Source organism: Miscanthus floridulus, chromosome 9 (genome assembly GCF_019320115.1).
Source record: "Miscanthus floridulus cultivar M001 chromosome 9, ASM1932011v1, whole genome shotgun sequence".
Lineage (NCBI taxonomy): Eukaryota > Viridiplantae > Streptophyta > Magnoliopsida > Poales > Poaceae > Miscanthus > Miscanthus floridulus.
Window position 1 is genome coordinate 130705643 of NC_089588.1, and position 15695 is coordinate 130721337.

The 15695-nt window shown below is 45.4% G+C and overlaps 1 protein-coding gene across 1 annotated transcript; it reads right to left on the bottom strand.

Moving 5' to 3' along the window:
* Positions 1–484: 484 nt before the first annotated feature.
* Positions 485–1582, bottom strand: LOC136480937 (BTB/POZ and MATH domain-containing protein 2-like). Its single transcript, XM_066478356.1, has one exon. The coding sequence runs from the start codon at positions 1580–1582 to the stop codon at positions 485–487; it is 1098 nt and encodes a 365-aa protein (XP_066334453.1).
* Positions 1583–15695: the final 14113 nt, after the last annotated feature.

A 15695-nucleotide genomic window follows, 5' to 3' on the forward strand; every position in this document is an offset into this window, starting at 1 on the left:
ATATTTTTGTTGTTTGCCGAGTGTCCAGATGGGGCACTAGGCAAAGTTTTTTTTTAATTTTTTTTCTTCTCCTTTTTTCAGAAAAAAAAAATTATTTTTATTTTCCGAGTTTATTTTTTAACACTCGGCAAACAACCTATTCGCTGAGTGTTTTTGTTTTGACACTCGGCAAAACGCCCTGTTTGCCGAGTTTTTTTTTTTTGCCGAGTGTTTTTAGCACGGCACTCGGCAAAGAACTTGTTTGCCGAGTGCCCGAGTAAATACACTCGGCAAACATAAAAACACTCGGCAAATTTGAAGATTCCGGTAGTGACCCCAAACTTTTAATAAATAGCCTTTAAATCCTCCTCCTAACACTGTAAACCCTGAACAAGGAAAATAAATGACAACCAAAGACTAAAAATTTTTGAGAAAAAAAAAAGATAAACTTCCTTAGAACTTCTGTAGTGCGAGAGATGAAATCACAACGATCGAGACTTCTTGCTTATGCTTCGGCGATCTTGTCTAATATCTCCACCACAATCAAAGGGCAACTTGCCATGAGATGCTTGAATCCATCTGTTTTCATGACAACACCAAGTACATCTCGTCGCGAGGCAACAAATTTGAGGCAGGCGTCTTTGAGACGGGCACAATGGTGCTGCTCTGCTAAAGCAAGCGTGGTGGCAACCGTCTGTGCATCGATGCCATGGCACAAGCTCACCTCGCACATTAGCCTTAGCCTGTCTAGCCCATATCGGTCCGCAGCAACGAGCAAGTGTTGCATGAACATATTTTTGTCATGGACATCGTTGTTACTATCTGATATCGAATCAGTGTATATGAAGTGAAGAAGGTCCTCGAAGATAGAGGGCTCCATGTCTGCAACTTTGATGGGCTCTTCTATGGCCTTCTCCTTCATGGGACCCAAGAGTTCTGATTCAAACACCGCAGACCGTGCAGCAAGAACACATCTGTGGGCATGGAAGATCTGGCCATCTACATCGAACGTCACGTCCGTGTCTTTCCCAGTCTTCAACATGTGCTCCAAGTGCTGGTGCATGTTTGGCTGTGGAAACTCTTCCACGACGACGGATGGTGCTGCTACGTCCTCAGATTGAGACTCGCCTATGATGGTCAAGGCACACCTGACTGTGAAGCAGTCGACGTTGAGGCGCAGCAATGGTTTTAGCTTCGATTTGTCTACGAACTTGCCTAAACCCCAGTAAGAATCTACTGCCTCGAAGGTATGTGATAACATAACGGCGGAGCACCTTGTTAGTTCAGATACTTTGCCGTCTTTCTGCAGTAATTCCAGAGTGTACTTCGTCCTAGTCTTAGCATCCTTTGGTCCGTCGACCAAACACAAGAACGCCGACACGTACTCAGCCTTGTCCTCCTCCTTCCACCCGTCGGGATAGACCCGGATGTTCCAGCCGCGACCGCCCGCGCGGAAGGTTCTGGAGCTGACGAATATGCCCGCGCCCATGCCTTCGAGCAGCGAGAAACTCGTCACCTCGAAACTGTGGACGGCATGGACGCTCGCCGTCACGCACCTCGAGCTCGAGGACGTCGACGTCTCGACGAGTCGGTGCTTGCCCATCGTGGTTGTGGGTCGATCGATTCGGGGCCCTTACTCGTCAGACGATAATGGCGATGAGCAGTTGAGCACAGATCGACGCAGACTGCGCGTGTGCTTTTGTGCCTTCTTCTATATGTATACTAGAGCTTCTTGTTGCGTGCTTATATTTCGGCAGCCGTATCAATCGTTATCAGATTTGATTTGACGTGGTATTCCACCGGTTATATACAGAAGAAACAACAAAGCTAGGCAGCTAGCAACGGATAAACCGGAAACTCGATCGGAACGGAAAGAGTGTTTCTAGGGCGGACGCCTGAGGTGTCGATCGGTTCGGTATGCTCCAGGTCCAGGGGCGAGGGAGACAACAGTTGTAGAAGACACGGACTCCAACCAGAAAAAGAAAAGAGATACCTCTAGCTCGCCTCTTATCTTCATCCAAACTATATATACTCCCTCGTGACCTCTCTGTCATGTATGTAATATATAGGATCTAAGTCATTTTCTGACAAAACAAGTAGTAGTTCTTCCTTAATTAATGTTGATTGCTTTGGGTAACTCTAAGTTTAAAAGAAATCTTAATATATTCTACCAAGAAAAAAAAGATAGAGAAGAGAGGGTCTTGAGGACCTAAACTATCTTGTATTTTAGTAAAAAAATTGGACTCTGAATTCCTTAAATTATAGGACGGAGGGAGTATCAATCGAAACCAACTCCAAAAAATTTGGTAACTCCAACTTCAACTTCGATTTTGTTAACTAGTCCATGAACCCATGTCGCACTAGGACAAAATTTTAGAACACATAGGCATTAATTATTGTTTAATAACCTCTAACTAATAAAAATACTAAAATTAATAAATTGCATGTTTTTTCACTTTCTTAATTTTCTAACACAATAGATACTATGATGTCTTTATCCAGTTTTGATAAATGTATCAATAACTAAACATTAGCTTAAACTATGGTGGATCTTGTTGTAGCCCATATCGATCTAAAATAAATTACTAATACTATATTGCACGTTTTTCACTTTGTTCATTTTCCAAAACAATAGACTCAACAGATACAATGTTGTATCTATCTAGTTATGATCAATGTATCAATTACTAATCTATATGTTTTTCCATCCATATCCATAGTTTTTTCTCTTTGCATGGCACCTCTATGTAACTAGAATATGCATTTAGTTGAAACATTAGCTTAAAAGGGAAAAACTTAAACAATAGTGACTCTTATTGCATCCCATATCTTTTGATGCCATAAATCTAAAATTTTGATTTTCAATATTAATCTTATTAATTACTACAGATTTTTTATTCTCAAACTAAGTTCAAATTCTTATTGTATCTTTATTAACTCTCCTTTTGTACTTTTTAAAATGAAGATTTTAGGTCATAAATTGCACTCAAGTATTACAATGACATAAACAGTCATTCAAAACGTGCACCACATCACTAAAAATCGATGGTGGAGCTTTAGATCTAGAACGGTGCTAACCTAGAGATAATATTAATATTTAAGTCATATAATGATTGTTTACTCTAAAGTAATCCCAAAGGTCAGAAGATGTAGGCACATATGTTCCGCACTACCCTCGCTTCTCAAGATATGTTTAAATTTATTTATCAAGAAACTATATGTGCAGTAATGGTTATACTACCAAAATAGATAACATTTTAGCGACTATAATGATTTAGCGACTGACTGTCCATAGTTGTACAAGCCTTTTAGCGACCTCAATGCAGTCATTGGTTTAAGGTTGTGGTGTAGTGTAAGCCTTATGCCAACCACCTCTATTTTTTTTAGAGGCGGATGCCTAGCCGCCTCTAGTAATGGTATTTGTAGAGGCGGCTAAAAATTCAGCCGCCTCTACATATCTATTTGCAGAAGCGGCTATAAACCCAGTGTCGCCTCTGCAAATACCTTTTACAGAGGCGGTTGTTGTTTCACAGCCGCATCTATTGTTCATTTGAGGCATACCACTAATATGCTCTTCTCATTCCACACACTTGATTCATTCCAAAACATACACAGACACACAGCCAAAAGGAGCACATAGCATACACATAACTACTAGTTAATAGTTGGCATGATAGCCATCTACAAGCTCCAAACATTAATAAGCAATGGTTCTTTCACTTTCTTGTGGATAGGTATTTTGTTGTAATTGATGATGCACAGGAGGTACGCACTCGGGAAACAATCGAGCTAGCACTTGTTGAGAATAATTGTGGAAGTAAAGTAATCGCAACTACTTGTAATGTTGATGTTGCCAAAGTAGCTGGCGAGGTTTACAAGCTAAAACCACCACTAGTAGAGAAACGACCTTTGATCCCACCTCGAAATGTGGCTTTAGTCCCGGTATTTTTCACGCCCGGGACTAGAGAGACCTTTAGTCCCGGTTTGTAGCTTCAACCGGGACTAAAGGTCCCTGCCCAACGGCTACTGCGGCAGGCTTTTGCTGCAGGGGACCTTTAGTCCCGGTTGGAGCTACCAACCGGGACTAAAGGTTAACTTTTACTCCCGGTTGGTCCCTCCAACCGGGAGTAAAAGTCTACTCCCGGCTGGAGGCTCCGTCTGGGACTAGAAAGGGACCTTTAGTCCCGGTTGCTGTCTCCAACAGGAACTAAAGCTGATCGAGCAGGTGAGGCATCAACAGAGGTAAAGCTAATGGACTATTGCAGCCGGGACTAATGCAAATGGAGCTAAAAAGAAACGCGACACGACACCAGATGTTGCAACTGTAACAGGCAGTCTTTTGAGCTGACACTGACAGGGTGCACGTTGGCTACTAGAATATACGTAGCCTAGCCTAGCTATTGTGGTTGTTGTTTGTGTTTGTGCACGTTAGCTACTAGGGCTGTGTTTAGTTGGCCAAATTTTGGAAATTTGTCTACTGTAGCATTTTCGTTTTTATTTAGCAATTAGTGTTCAATCATGGACTAATTAGGCTCAAAACGTACGTCTCGTAATTTTCAACCAAACTGTGCAATTAGTTTTTTTTCCGTCTATATTTAATGCTCCATGCACGTATCGTAAGATTCGATATGATGGATACTGTAGCACTTTTTGGGAATTTGGTTTGGAACTAAACAAGGCCTAGAATAATGATTGAATACACTGACAGGGTGCACGCAACATATTGAGTCTGTTCGTTCGGCTGCTGTGCCGGTGGAATTAATTAGTCCCGGCTGGTATTACGAGCCGGGACTAAAGGTAATACCTTTAGTCCCGGCTGATATTATCAGCCGGGACTAAAGGTCTTTTAGTCCCGGGTGTTTACAGAAGCCGGGACTAAAGGTCTCCAACCGATTGAGCTCTGTCGATGGGCCGGCTCGACCTGACGCCCACACATAGGAGAGAGCATATACCAGAATGGAGCGGCCCAGTGCGCAATATGCTGGAATTGCTGGCCAGTCCCACCTATTAGCACCACCTCGCTTGCTTAGAAGAGTGAAAGCTAACTTAAAAGCTCAGCTCTGGAGCCATGCACCACGATCTTACTTGAACAGGATCTGTTCTATAGGATCGTACCGCTGCATCCTTGACTAAGTGTCCTTCATACTTTAGTTTGCACAAAATGTTCAAACATTATAAACGTATAGAATACATATATTCTAGCAGCGTAGAATGCGTATTCGAAAACCAAAACGAATCATCAATTGAAAATAGAAACAAAAAAAAAATTGAAACTCCCGGTAGCAGCGTAGAATGCGAACGAATCATCAATTGAAAATAGAAACAAAAAAAAGAAGAAAAAGAAAATAGAAACAAAAAAAAAGAAAAAAAAAAGAGAAAAGCTTTAGTCCCGGTTGGTAATACCAACCGGGACTAAAGGGCCGGCCCAAGTGGCCAGGCCGGGAGGCCTCTTTAGCCCCGGTTGGTATTACCAACCGGGACTAAAGGTGGACCTTTAGTCCCGGACGAGAAACCAGGACTAAAGGAGGGGCCCTTTAGTCCCGGATTCGTACTCCCGGTTGGGAAACCCGGACTGAAGGGGTTTCCCAACCGGGAGTATAGCTTGTTTCTCTACTAGTGCACTTTGGCAACATGGTGCAACATTAACAAGGATACCTGGTGCAAACATGAACGCAACGATTGTTTCCTGTAAAATTATGTACCTAGGCAAACATCAAGGAGTGCGAACCTGGAGTCATCCTTGTGATTACTTTACTTCCACAAAATGTAGATGTACCCGTTATCCTTGATAGAATAATTACGAGTAGTTGGCAACATCAGGTATCCTTGTTGAATCCAAGTATCCTATCATGATGACTCCGTAAAATTATTCTATCATGATGACTATGTAAAATTATTCTATAATGACTCCGTAATGTAGATGTACCAGTTATCCTTGATGATGTACCAGGTATCCTATCATGACTCCGTAAAATTATTCTATTCAAGGATACCTGGTGCAAACATGAAGTACCTTGATAACCAACCAGCTGACGTTTTTGATAAAATTCTAAAGAAATGTGGTGGTATACCATTAGCAATCATCACAATGGCTAGTTTGTTGGCTGATAAACCAGAGTGTGATTGGTCCAAGGTATACAATTCTATTGGTTTTGAATGTAAAGATAATAGGGAAGCTGAAGATACAATGACAATACTTTCATTTAGCTACTACGATCTGTCTCCACATTTGAGGACATGCTTACTATATCTAAGTGCATATACAGAAGATTATTTTATCAAAAACGATTCTTTAATATGGAAGTGGATAGCTGAAGGATTTATCCATGAGATAAAGCAAGGAACAAGACTATTTGAGCTTGGAGAAAGATACTTCAACGATCTCATTAAAAGAAGCTTGATCTAGGCAAAGGAAGACTAGTGGGATGGTAGAGTATTAGGTTGTCGTGTTCATGATATGGTTCTTCATCTCATATATGTGAACACTTTCAATTGAAGAAAACTTTATTGGTCTATTAGGTGATAATGTTGAAGAACTACACCAAGGAGTGCTCGTCGGTTAGCCAAGCAAGATTGAACCACTGGCACATTAATAATTTTGAAGCCAAGGATACTCTGGTTACAATCACTCATCATTCGCACATATGGGCATATATCCACTATGTGTTCACAAGTAGTGACAAAATAAGAGCATCAAGGCCTGTTTGGGTCGCTGCCGGACGACACCACAACGCAGGTGCGGCTTCGCCTAATGTCTGGCACAGGATTTCAGCGCTAAAGTTTTGCCGAGTGTGACATAGAAAATGACTAGCATGCTGTGCTTTCGCTGCGGTGTGCCACAAATGCAGCAACGAACCAAACTGCCACCTCAAGTCAGGCATAGGAAGTGTGGCGTGGTGTGGTAAACTGTGGTAGCAGTGCCGGCCCTAGCGGTAGTGCACGAGGTGCGAAGGCCGAGGGCCCAAGTCCAGGTATACAAACCTCCAGGTCCTATAGTCCAATAGGCATTAGCTAACTAATGAGAAGAGAGACATAGAACTGGCCAGGTGGCCCAAAAAGACAACATCGGCATTTCTTTCCTAGTTTCCTTTCCCCACGGCCCTCGGGTAGAGAGGAGACGAGGAGTCACGCTGCACATAGCACACTCTGATCGTGAGTTCACGACGTGCGCCTTACACACGTGGAGCTAGTGAACCGCGCCGCCGCAAAGAGCTAGACTACCGGAGACACGGACACGGCGCACGAAGACGGCGACCAGGCAGGGCTCCACGACGACGACGACATCTTGATTTTTGGCTTCTTACGAATTGCGATCACCGATCAGTTGTTTAGGCCCAAGGTATTTTTTTCCTTTTTATTTTTAATCCAAATTAATTATTTGTATAGTATTCCAAACTTCTAGTACTTTGTACCCATATAGTTATATTTTTCTTCTAATTTAGGTGTTAGAATTTTAAAATGTTACCTAAGAAACATTTATCATGGGTGAGAAAAAGAAACGAATATATTGCTTTTTTAATCTACATTGTTCCTCGATAATTATCATACATCTACAAATATAGTGCTTAATCTACGTTGTTCCTCGATAATTATCAGACATGTTAAATTAAAAATATGTTATTGAATTTGCTTTCGTTTTGCAAGTAAAATTAGTGTCTATATATTATAAGATTTTATACATGGTTAAGAGGTCGCCAGAGGGCCCTTAAAATCCTAGGACCGGCACTGTGCGGTAACCAACCAAACACGCCCCGAAACAAGTATAAAAGGTGGCAAGGAAAACATGGACAAGGCAAAAGATATCATAAACAACAGAGCTACTGGTTGTTCTTCCTTATATGACATACACACATAAACGTCAAAAATCACGATTTAAGTCACATGACTAATGACACAGACTTTTTCGTCATGCAGATGACACAAATGTTGATTTGTGACATATATTCCAGATATTATGGCATAAATCAAGTGTCATATAACGCCATATTTTTGTAGTGAGAGCTGGCACAAAGCCTCGAGAAGGTACTATTGAGGACCATGCCTTCAGATTGCCATCCTACCCTCGTCCATACCTTCATTTTCGATAGTTAAAAAGAGCAGCGAAGGGACTCTATCACTACTGGATTCAGGTTCTTTGCCGAGTGTCTGAGGCACTCGGCAAAGGCCAGATTGCACTCGGCAAAGCCTTTGCCGAGTGCGGCACTCGGCAAAGAACACACGGCAAAAAATTGATCGGCAAAACACTCTTTGCCGAGTGTATTTCATCGGGCACTCGGCAAAGGCTTTGCCGACTGCCCCGGGGACACTCGCAAAGAAAAGCGACCGTCACGGCGCCGGTCCCGTTGACAGTCACTTTGCCGATTGCCAACCCTGCGGGCACTCGGCAAAGATTTTTTTAATTTTTTTAAAAATTTCTTTGCCGAGTGCCAACCCGTGAGGCGCTCGGCAAAGATTTTTTATTTTTTTAAAAAAATTTCTTTGCCGAGTGCCAACCCGTGAGGCACTCGGCAAAGAGCTTTTATTTTTATTTTTTGAAAATTTTCTTTGCCGAGTGCCAACCCGCCAGGCACTCGGCAAAGATTTTTTATTTTTTTAAAAAAAAATTCTTTGCCGAGTGCCAACCCGGAAGGCACTCGGCAAAGAGCTTTTATTCTTTTTTAAAATTTTCTTTGCCGAGTGCCAACCCGCCAGGCACTCGGCAAAGATTTTTTATTTTTTTAAAAAAAAATCTTTGCCGAGCGCCAACCCGGAAGGCACTCGGCAAAGAGCTTTTATTTTTTTTGAAATTTTTCTTTGCCGAGTGCCAACCCGCTAGGCACTCGGCAAAGATTTTTTATTTTTTTTAAAAAAAATTCTTTGCCGAGTGCCAACCCGGAAGGCACTCGGCAAAGTGCATTTATTTTTTTTTGAAAATTTTCTTTGCCGAGTGCCAACCCGCCAGACACTCGGCAAAGTTTAAAATTTTTTTTAATTTCTTTGTCGAGTGTTATAGTCACAGCACTCGGTAAAGCTGGAAAATCTGTTTTCTGGTCGCCCATTTTGCCAGCTTTGCCGAGTGTTGTGACCACTGCACTCGGCAAAGGGGTCCTTTGCCGAGTGCAACACTCGGCAAAGTGACCCAAAACGGCAAATTTTATTTTATTTTTGCATTCCATCATGACAAATACATTCATACAAACATATATCACATATATATCTCATCCATCACATATATATCTCATCCATCACATATATATCTCATCCATCGCATATATATCTCATCCATCACATATATATCTCATCCATCCACACATCCATCCGCCCATATCACATCCATCACAATATATAATAATAAGTGCTCAAGTCTATCCAAATAAGTCCACAAGTCCATCAAAGTCCACAAGTGCATCACAAGTATATCACAAGTCCATCACCAAGTGAACAACAAATGTAAAAAATACAACATGCACTCATCTCGGCCACTGCGACTGTGGTGAAGGCCCAGATGCATCATTCGTAGGTGCATGAGGTGGATTATTCGAACCATCGTCAGATGGAGACTGCACAAAGGAGAAAAGATTGCATGTGAGACAAGATTATTTTGATAGCTAATCTAGGACGATAGAGACCATACAAGCAAAGCACAAGCGAAAGTAAAAAACTTTGATACTCACAGGAGTAGCTGCAGCTGCAGGACGCGGAGGCGGAGGTGGAACCAACAGCCCAGGTGGCAGAGACAAGCCCATACGTTGCCCAAGCCCATGTAGGAAATCTGTAATGTCCATCAGCCTCTGCGCCTGGGCCTGCCGCTCGGCCCGCTCGGCCTCCAGCTGGGCCCCCAGCTCCTGACGTTCCTTCATTTCTTGTTCCAGCCGGGCCTGCAATATTTCACTCCAATGTTTCAGTAATGCAAAGCTAATTAAGGTGTGTAAAGATCAATGTATGATGAGTAAAACAGGAATAACCTCGAGTGCGTCGACCCGATGCTGTGCAGCGGTCGGCCGTGTGCGAATGGCTGGGCTCTCGCTCGTGCTCCGTGCTCGGATCTGGGAGAGAGAGGGAGTAGAGGCCGTGTCGATGACGCCGTCGCCAAGCTAGAACCACCCATGCTTCTTGCCTTGCCCCGCCCTCATGACGGCCTCTCCATCGAAGTCCTAGGTGCTCGGATCATGGTCTGACCCATGGAACGACCTTGCCACCTCAGTGTACTCACTGATGCGGGAGTGGACGCTCGGGTTCGTGTATGCCTCGGGCGGGTCCTCTAGGTTGAAGGAGACGTCGGACGTCGCCTTGCCCTTGTGGGCCATACACCATGCCTGGAAGTCCGAGCAAGCCTGGCCACTATGTGACGCCGACTGCGAGAAAGACAGCACGATGATTAGAAATCAAACAGAACTGAGCGTGACAATAGATAAATCAATTCGCGTACCCATGCTTGTTTGTATCCGGCGAGGTTGCGGCTGCCTTGATGGTGTGCTGGACCTTGCATCAGCAAACGACGGTCCCAGGCATCCCTGTGCATCTTGAGGTACTCCTCCGTGAACCACCTGTCCACCATCATCACCCAGCACTCGGGATACACTTGGCACCACCAGGGAATCATCTACACGTCATCAAGTATTGGACATATAAGAAGATCAAATTAAACCAACTTAATCTCAAAACGAATCAATATTGATGTTCTTCATTTACCTCAAGGTACTGCTCCCGGGTCAACTGCATCTCTCTTGCGTCTTTCTTGGTTTTTCTCTCTCCAAGCTTCGACCCGTAGTAGGTTATGATGGCCAGGATGCGCACCTCGTGATGCATGTCGGTGACGAGTTTTTTACAGGCTTTGGTAGTCGCCTGCTCCGCCCTGGCCTCAAATCCCTCCTCGCATCTGTAATAAGTCTGCATACAAAAGGGATGTATCCATTCATTATTTCAAGAAAAGTCCAATGAATGCAACGTATTGAGCAATGTTGTGCAAGGGAGACTTACCCAAAACTCTGCCTTCACCCGCGCCGCCTTGTTGGGGTACTCCGCATCGGAGGCGATGACGTAGTGGTCAAACGAGTAGGCCGGCTCTGTCTTCGATGCGTACGTGACAATGCCGGGGAAGTGCTGCCTGCACAGAAGACCCAGGATGCCATTGACTAGACGTGCGCTACCACCCGACACAACCACCCAGTTCCTGCACAAGTGATTAAGAAAAATTATTAGTTTTTTTCATCATATCATATGAAGTAGTGGTGATAACATATACAGTTACTTACTTTTGTCCTTCGGGGTGAAACACTGGGCATTGGTGAGGAAGCGGAACCTGTGGGAGGCTCACGGGACCTCGCAAGTAGACACTCGAAGAGAAGTTGGAGGAAGTGGAACCCGTGCCTACCGCCTCCCCCCCTCCTCCTCCTCCTCCTCCGTCTACCGAACCAGCTCCTCATCTGACTCGTCCCTGGGTGCCACCTCCTCCTATGGCTGGCGGTCCTCCTCACGTGGCGTGGGAGGAGATGGCCCCCTCCTGCGGCTAGCGGTCCTCCTCCTCCTGTTCGATCCCTCTGCCGCCCCCTTCGCCCCCTCCTGCGACCAGCGTGGTCTTTGGTAAATCGAGTTCATAGACCTATGACGGTTGCCCGCCATCTTTGTTCAATCACCTGCAATAAAAAAGAAAAACAAGACGTAATTAGAAATAGGTGCAAAAATAAACAAAACATAATTACAAAAAACATAGTAATACATGTATTAGAAATATATGCAAAAATGAACAAAACATAATTACAAAAAACATAGTATTACATGTATTAGAAATAATCTTCATGATTGAAATTAGCTGGATCATAGGTCTCGTCATCACTATCAACATTGTCCAACTCATCAACACTATCCGAAGGAGGAATGTTGTCTTCATTGTCATTGCCCAAATGTAATCGCTCAAGCATTTGTATTGTCCATGAGTGTTGCCCAAAGTGCCTCGGCGACATTATTTTCAGTGTGCATTACATCAATGTTATGTGGTAGAAGAAGGTCATCGAAATAGGGGAGCCTCGTCATGCCCGAGATATGAGTCCACATATGCTGCTCACCATATCCCACAAAACCACCTTCTTCATTGGGCACGAGAGCACATATCTGAGCTTGAACCTCGGCACCATTCATCATCCGCGGTGCAGGGTTTGTCACTTTGACACCTTTCGTAAAGTTCTTGATGTCTTGTCTGAATGGATGGTCAAAAGGTAGGAATTGATGATGTCTGTCGAACAACGAATACTTGCCACCCTTCTGCAACCAAATAAACCTCACACCTTCCTTGCATATTGGGCATGGGAACTTCCTGTGAACACACCAGGCGCAGAATATCCCATACGTCAGGAAGTCATGCAGGGAGTAGTGGTACCAAACGTGCATTTTGAAGGTTGTCTTTGTAGTTCGATCGTATGTCCATACCCCTTCGTCCCAAGCACGGACCAATTCATCAAACACGGGCTCCATGAACACACCCATATTACTCCCTGGGTGTCCAGGAATTATCAACGACAAGAATACGTTATGTCGTTGAAAGGAGACATTGGGGGGGAGATTAAGGGGGATAACAAAGACAAGCCAACATGTGTATGGGGCAGTCATCATTCCATAAGGATTGAACCCATCTGTTGCCAACGCAACATGTACATTACGAGCCTCATCTGCTTTGTCACGATGTTTGTTATTAAAGCGGATCCAAGCTTCACCATCGGATGGATGTACCATCTTGTCAGGATTGTATCGTTTGCCATTTTTGTGCCATGTCATCTGTTTCATGGATTCCTCGGTCATGTATAGCCGTTGGATCCTCGGTAGGAACGGAAGGTACCGTAGGATTTTCATGGGGATCGTAAGTTGCCTCTTCTGGCCATCATCAGAGTCTACCTCCTGGTACCTGGAGGATTTACACTTTGGATAGAACTTTACATGCTCGTGTTCTTTCCTAAATAGGACACACCCTTTCGGACAAGCATGTATCTGCTCATACGGCATCTTAAGTGCTCGAAGGAGTTTCTGTGACTCGTACATGCTCTTTGGCAGAATGTGGCCCTCCGAAAGCAGGGTGCCAATCACGGCCAACATCTTATCAAAGCCAGGTCGACTCAAGTTTAACTCGGACTTCAACCCCATTAAGCGTCCAATGGCATCCAGTTGAGACACCGTTGACCGATCGTTAAGGGGTTTCTGTGTCGAGTCCATCATATCGTAGAACGCCTATGCGGCTGCCTCCATCTCCTCCTTCTCACGTCCCTCATCGAACTGTCCTTGGTGAAAGTCATCTAACATGTCTGCTACCCTGGAATCAGCATCAAAAGCCTCCACCCGTGGTCTCACAACCACCTCTCTCATATGATGGGCTTCACCATGGTGGACCCACCGGGTGTAGTCCGGTGTAAATCCATTCTTCACAAGATGTTTACCCATTTCCACCTTGTTTACCCTTCTCCCATTTCCACATTTGCTGTAGAGACACAAAACTAGGCAATGTCCTTTAGCAGCGTTGCCAAATGCACTATTCAAGAAAGCATCGGTCTTGTTCATCCATTCCGTGGTGTAATCACTCTGACTTCTCTAGCCCGTGTACATCCACTGACGGTCATCCATCCTCTAACATATGTATCAGCGAGTAATGTAACCATCAATTGCATCTACATGGTGTTCCTACTATCTAATAGGTGAGGATAGGTCCTAATCCCATCCGTAGATGCGTAGATGAGGTTAGTTTCCATGCTCTACTCCTATCTGAGACAGAATTTCAGCAGCACCTCCCCGCTGTTCTCCAGATACACGTCATGCCAAAGAAGAGTGTGTATCCGGAGAACAACAGGGAGGTGATGTCGAAACTCTATCTCGGACCAGAGCAGAACATGGGAACTAACCCATCTACGCATCCGCGGGCTGTCCAAAAAGCGTGGACAATCCGAAATAGATACGGTCATAGATATGCAAAGATCTGCATACCTCCAATCGTATCTCTTTCGAATGGGAGACGCCTAACTAGGTTACGCGATCTACGACAATGATACGAAAAGAGGGGTTATACCTAGGGTGGCAGTGGAGTAGGCTAGCGGGGCCGTGGCGAGTCGGTGTAGTGGCGAGACGACGCGGTGCAGGCAAACCGGCACGGTGGTGAGAACTCCGACTCAACTCCGACGGGCTCTTCTCTACAAAAATGGAACAAAATGCTGTCATTTACAAAAAAAATTCGGCAGAACCTCCCCTGCACGGTGAGGTTTCCAAAACCTACAAAAAACAACGGCACGATGGCCGACAAGCACATATGGCCCAACAGAAGCCATGTAGGTTGGATATCAATCCGTGCAGAAGAATATATCCATGTAGTACCACTACTTGTACTACTACTTTCACTATTGCTACTACTACTACCATTGGTTCTTCCACTACTACCACTATTGCTACAACTACTACCATTAGTTGTACTACTACTACTACTACCACTACTTCTACTACTACTACCACTAATTCTACTACCAATACTACCACTAGTTGTACTACTACTACCACGAGTACAACTAATACTACTACAACTACCACTACCTCGACAATAATAAGTGAGAAGGCATACCTGACGGGCGACGGGGTAGGGGCGGGCGGCGTCGGGATCGGGTGGAGTCGGGGACGGGGTCGGGCACGGACGGCGTCGGGGCGGGCGGTCCACGGGGCAAGGCCGGGGGCAGGGCGTGGCTGGGAAAAGGGCGCGGCTGGGGCGCAGGGCCGGCCGGGGTCAGGGTGGCGCGACCGGGGGAAGGGCCGGCTAGGGGCACGGCGCGGCCAGTGGCAGGGCGCGCGGGCAGCGCGGGCGGCCGGGCGCGCGGGCAGTGGGCGGCGCGGCCGGGGGAAGGGCTGGCCGGGGGCACGGCGCGGTCGGCGGCAGGGCGTGCGGGCAGCGTGCGCCGGGCGGCGCGGCCGGGGTGAAGGGCCGGCCGGGGGCAGGGCCGGCCGAGGGCACGGCGCACGGGCGGCGAGGGCACGGGCGCGCGGGCACGCGGGCGCGTGGGCGGCCGGTGGCTGTGCGGGCGAGCGGGATGGTGTGGGCGCGGCGCGCGGCGCGGAGGCGGGGGCGGGCAGGCGTGGGCGCGGGGCTGGCTGGCTCTGACTGCCCGGCCGGCCAAAAATGACTAAGTCCCCGCCCCGCGGCTTTGCCGAGTGCCGGATCAGGGAGGCACTCGGCAAAGATATGACTTTTTTTTAAATTTCATTGCCGAGTGCCCCAGATCTGGCACTCGGCAAAGATTTAATTTTTTTTAAATTCTTTGCCGAGCGTCTCAGATCTGGCGCTCGGCAAAGAAATTTTTTTTAAAAAAAAATACTTTGCCGAGTGCCCCTGGTACGGCACTCGGCAAAGATTTAATTTTTTTTATTATTTCTTTGTCGAGTGCTCCTGTGGATGCACTCGGCAAAGAGGAATTTTTTTAAAAAAATTTAAAACACTCTTTGCCGAGTGCCTGATGGCTGGCACTCGGCAAAGACACCCTTTGCCGAGTGCCATGCCCCGGCACTCGACAAAGTTTTTTTTGTTTTTTTGTTTTTGGCCTCCAATTTTTTGTGCAGCCCTTTTAAAGCTCCAGGAACTCCTAGTTACAATTTGGGATTTTTTCTGGCTTTTTGTTATATTTAGTTACTTTATTTCGTTTACTTAAATTTTTCCGGAAATTAGAAATTTGAACTGCACGTGGTACGAATAATAGAGTTTAATGATTCGAAAATTGATA

Bases quoted from the DNA above. Each gene is read 5' to 3' on its own strand.
- LOC136480937 (XM_066478356.1), bottom strand. From the start codon at position 1,582: ATGGGCAAGCACCGACTCGTCGAGACGTCGACGTCCTCGAGCTCGAGG.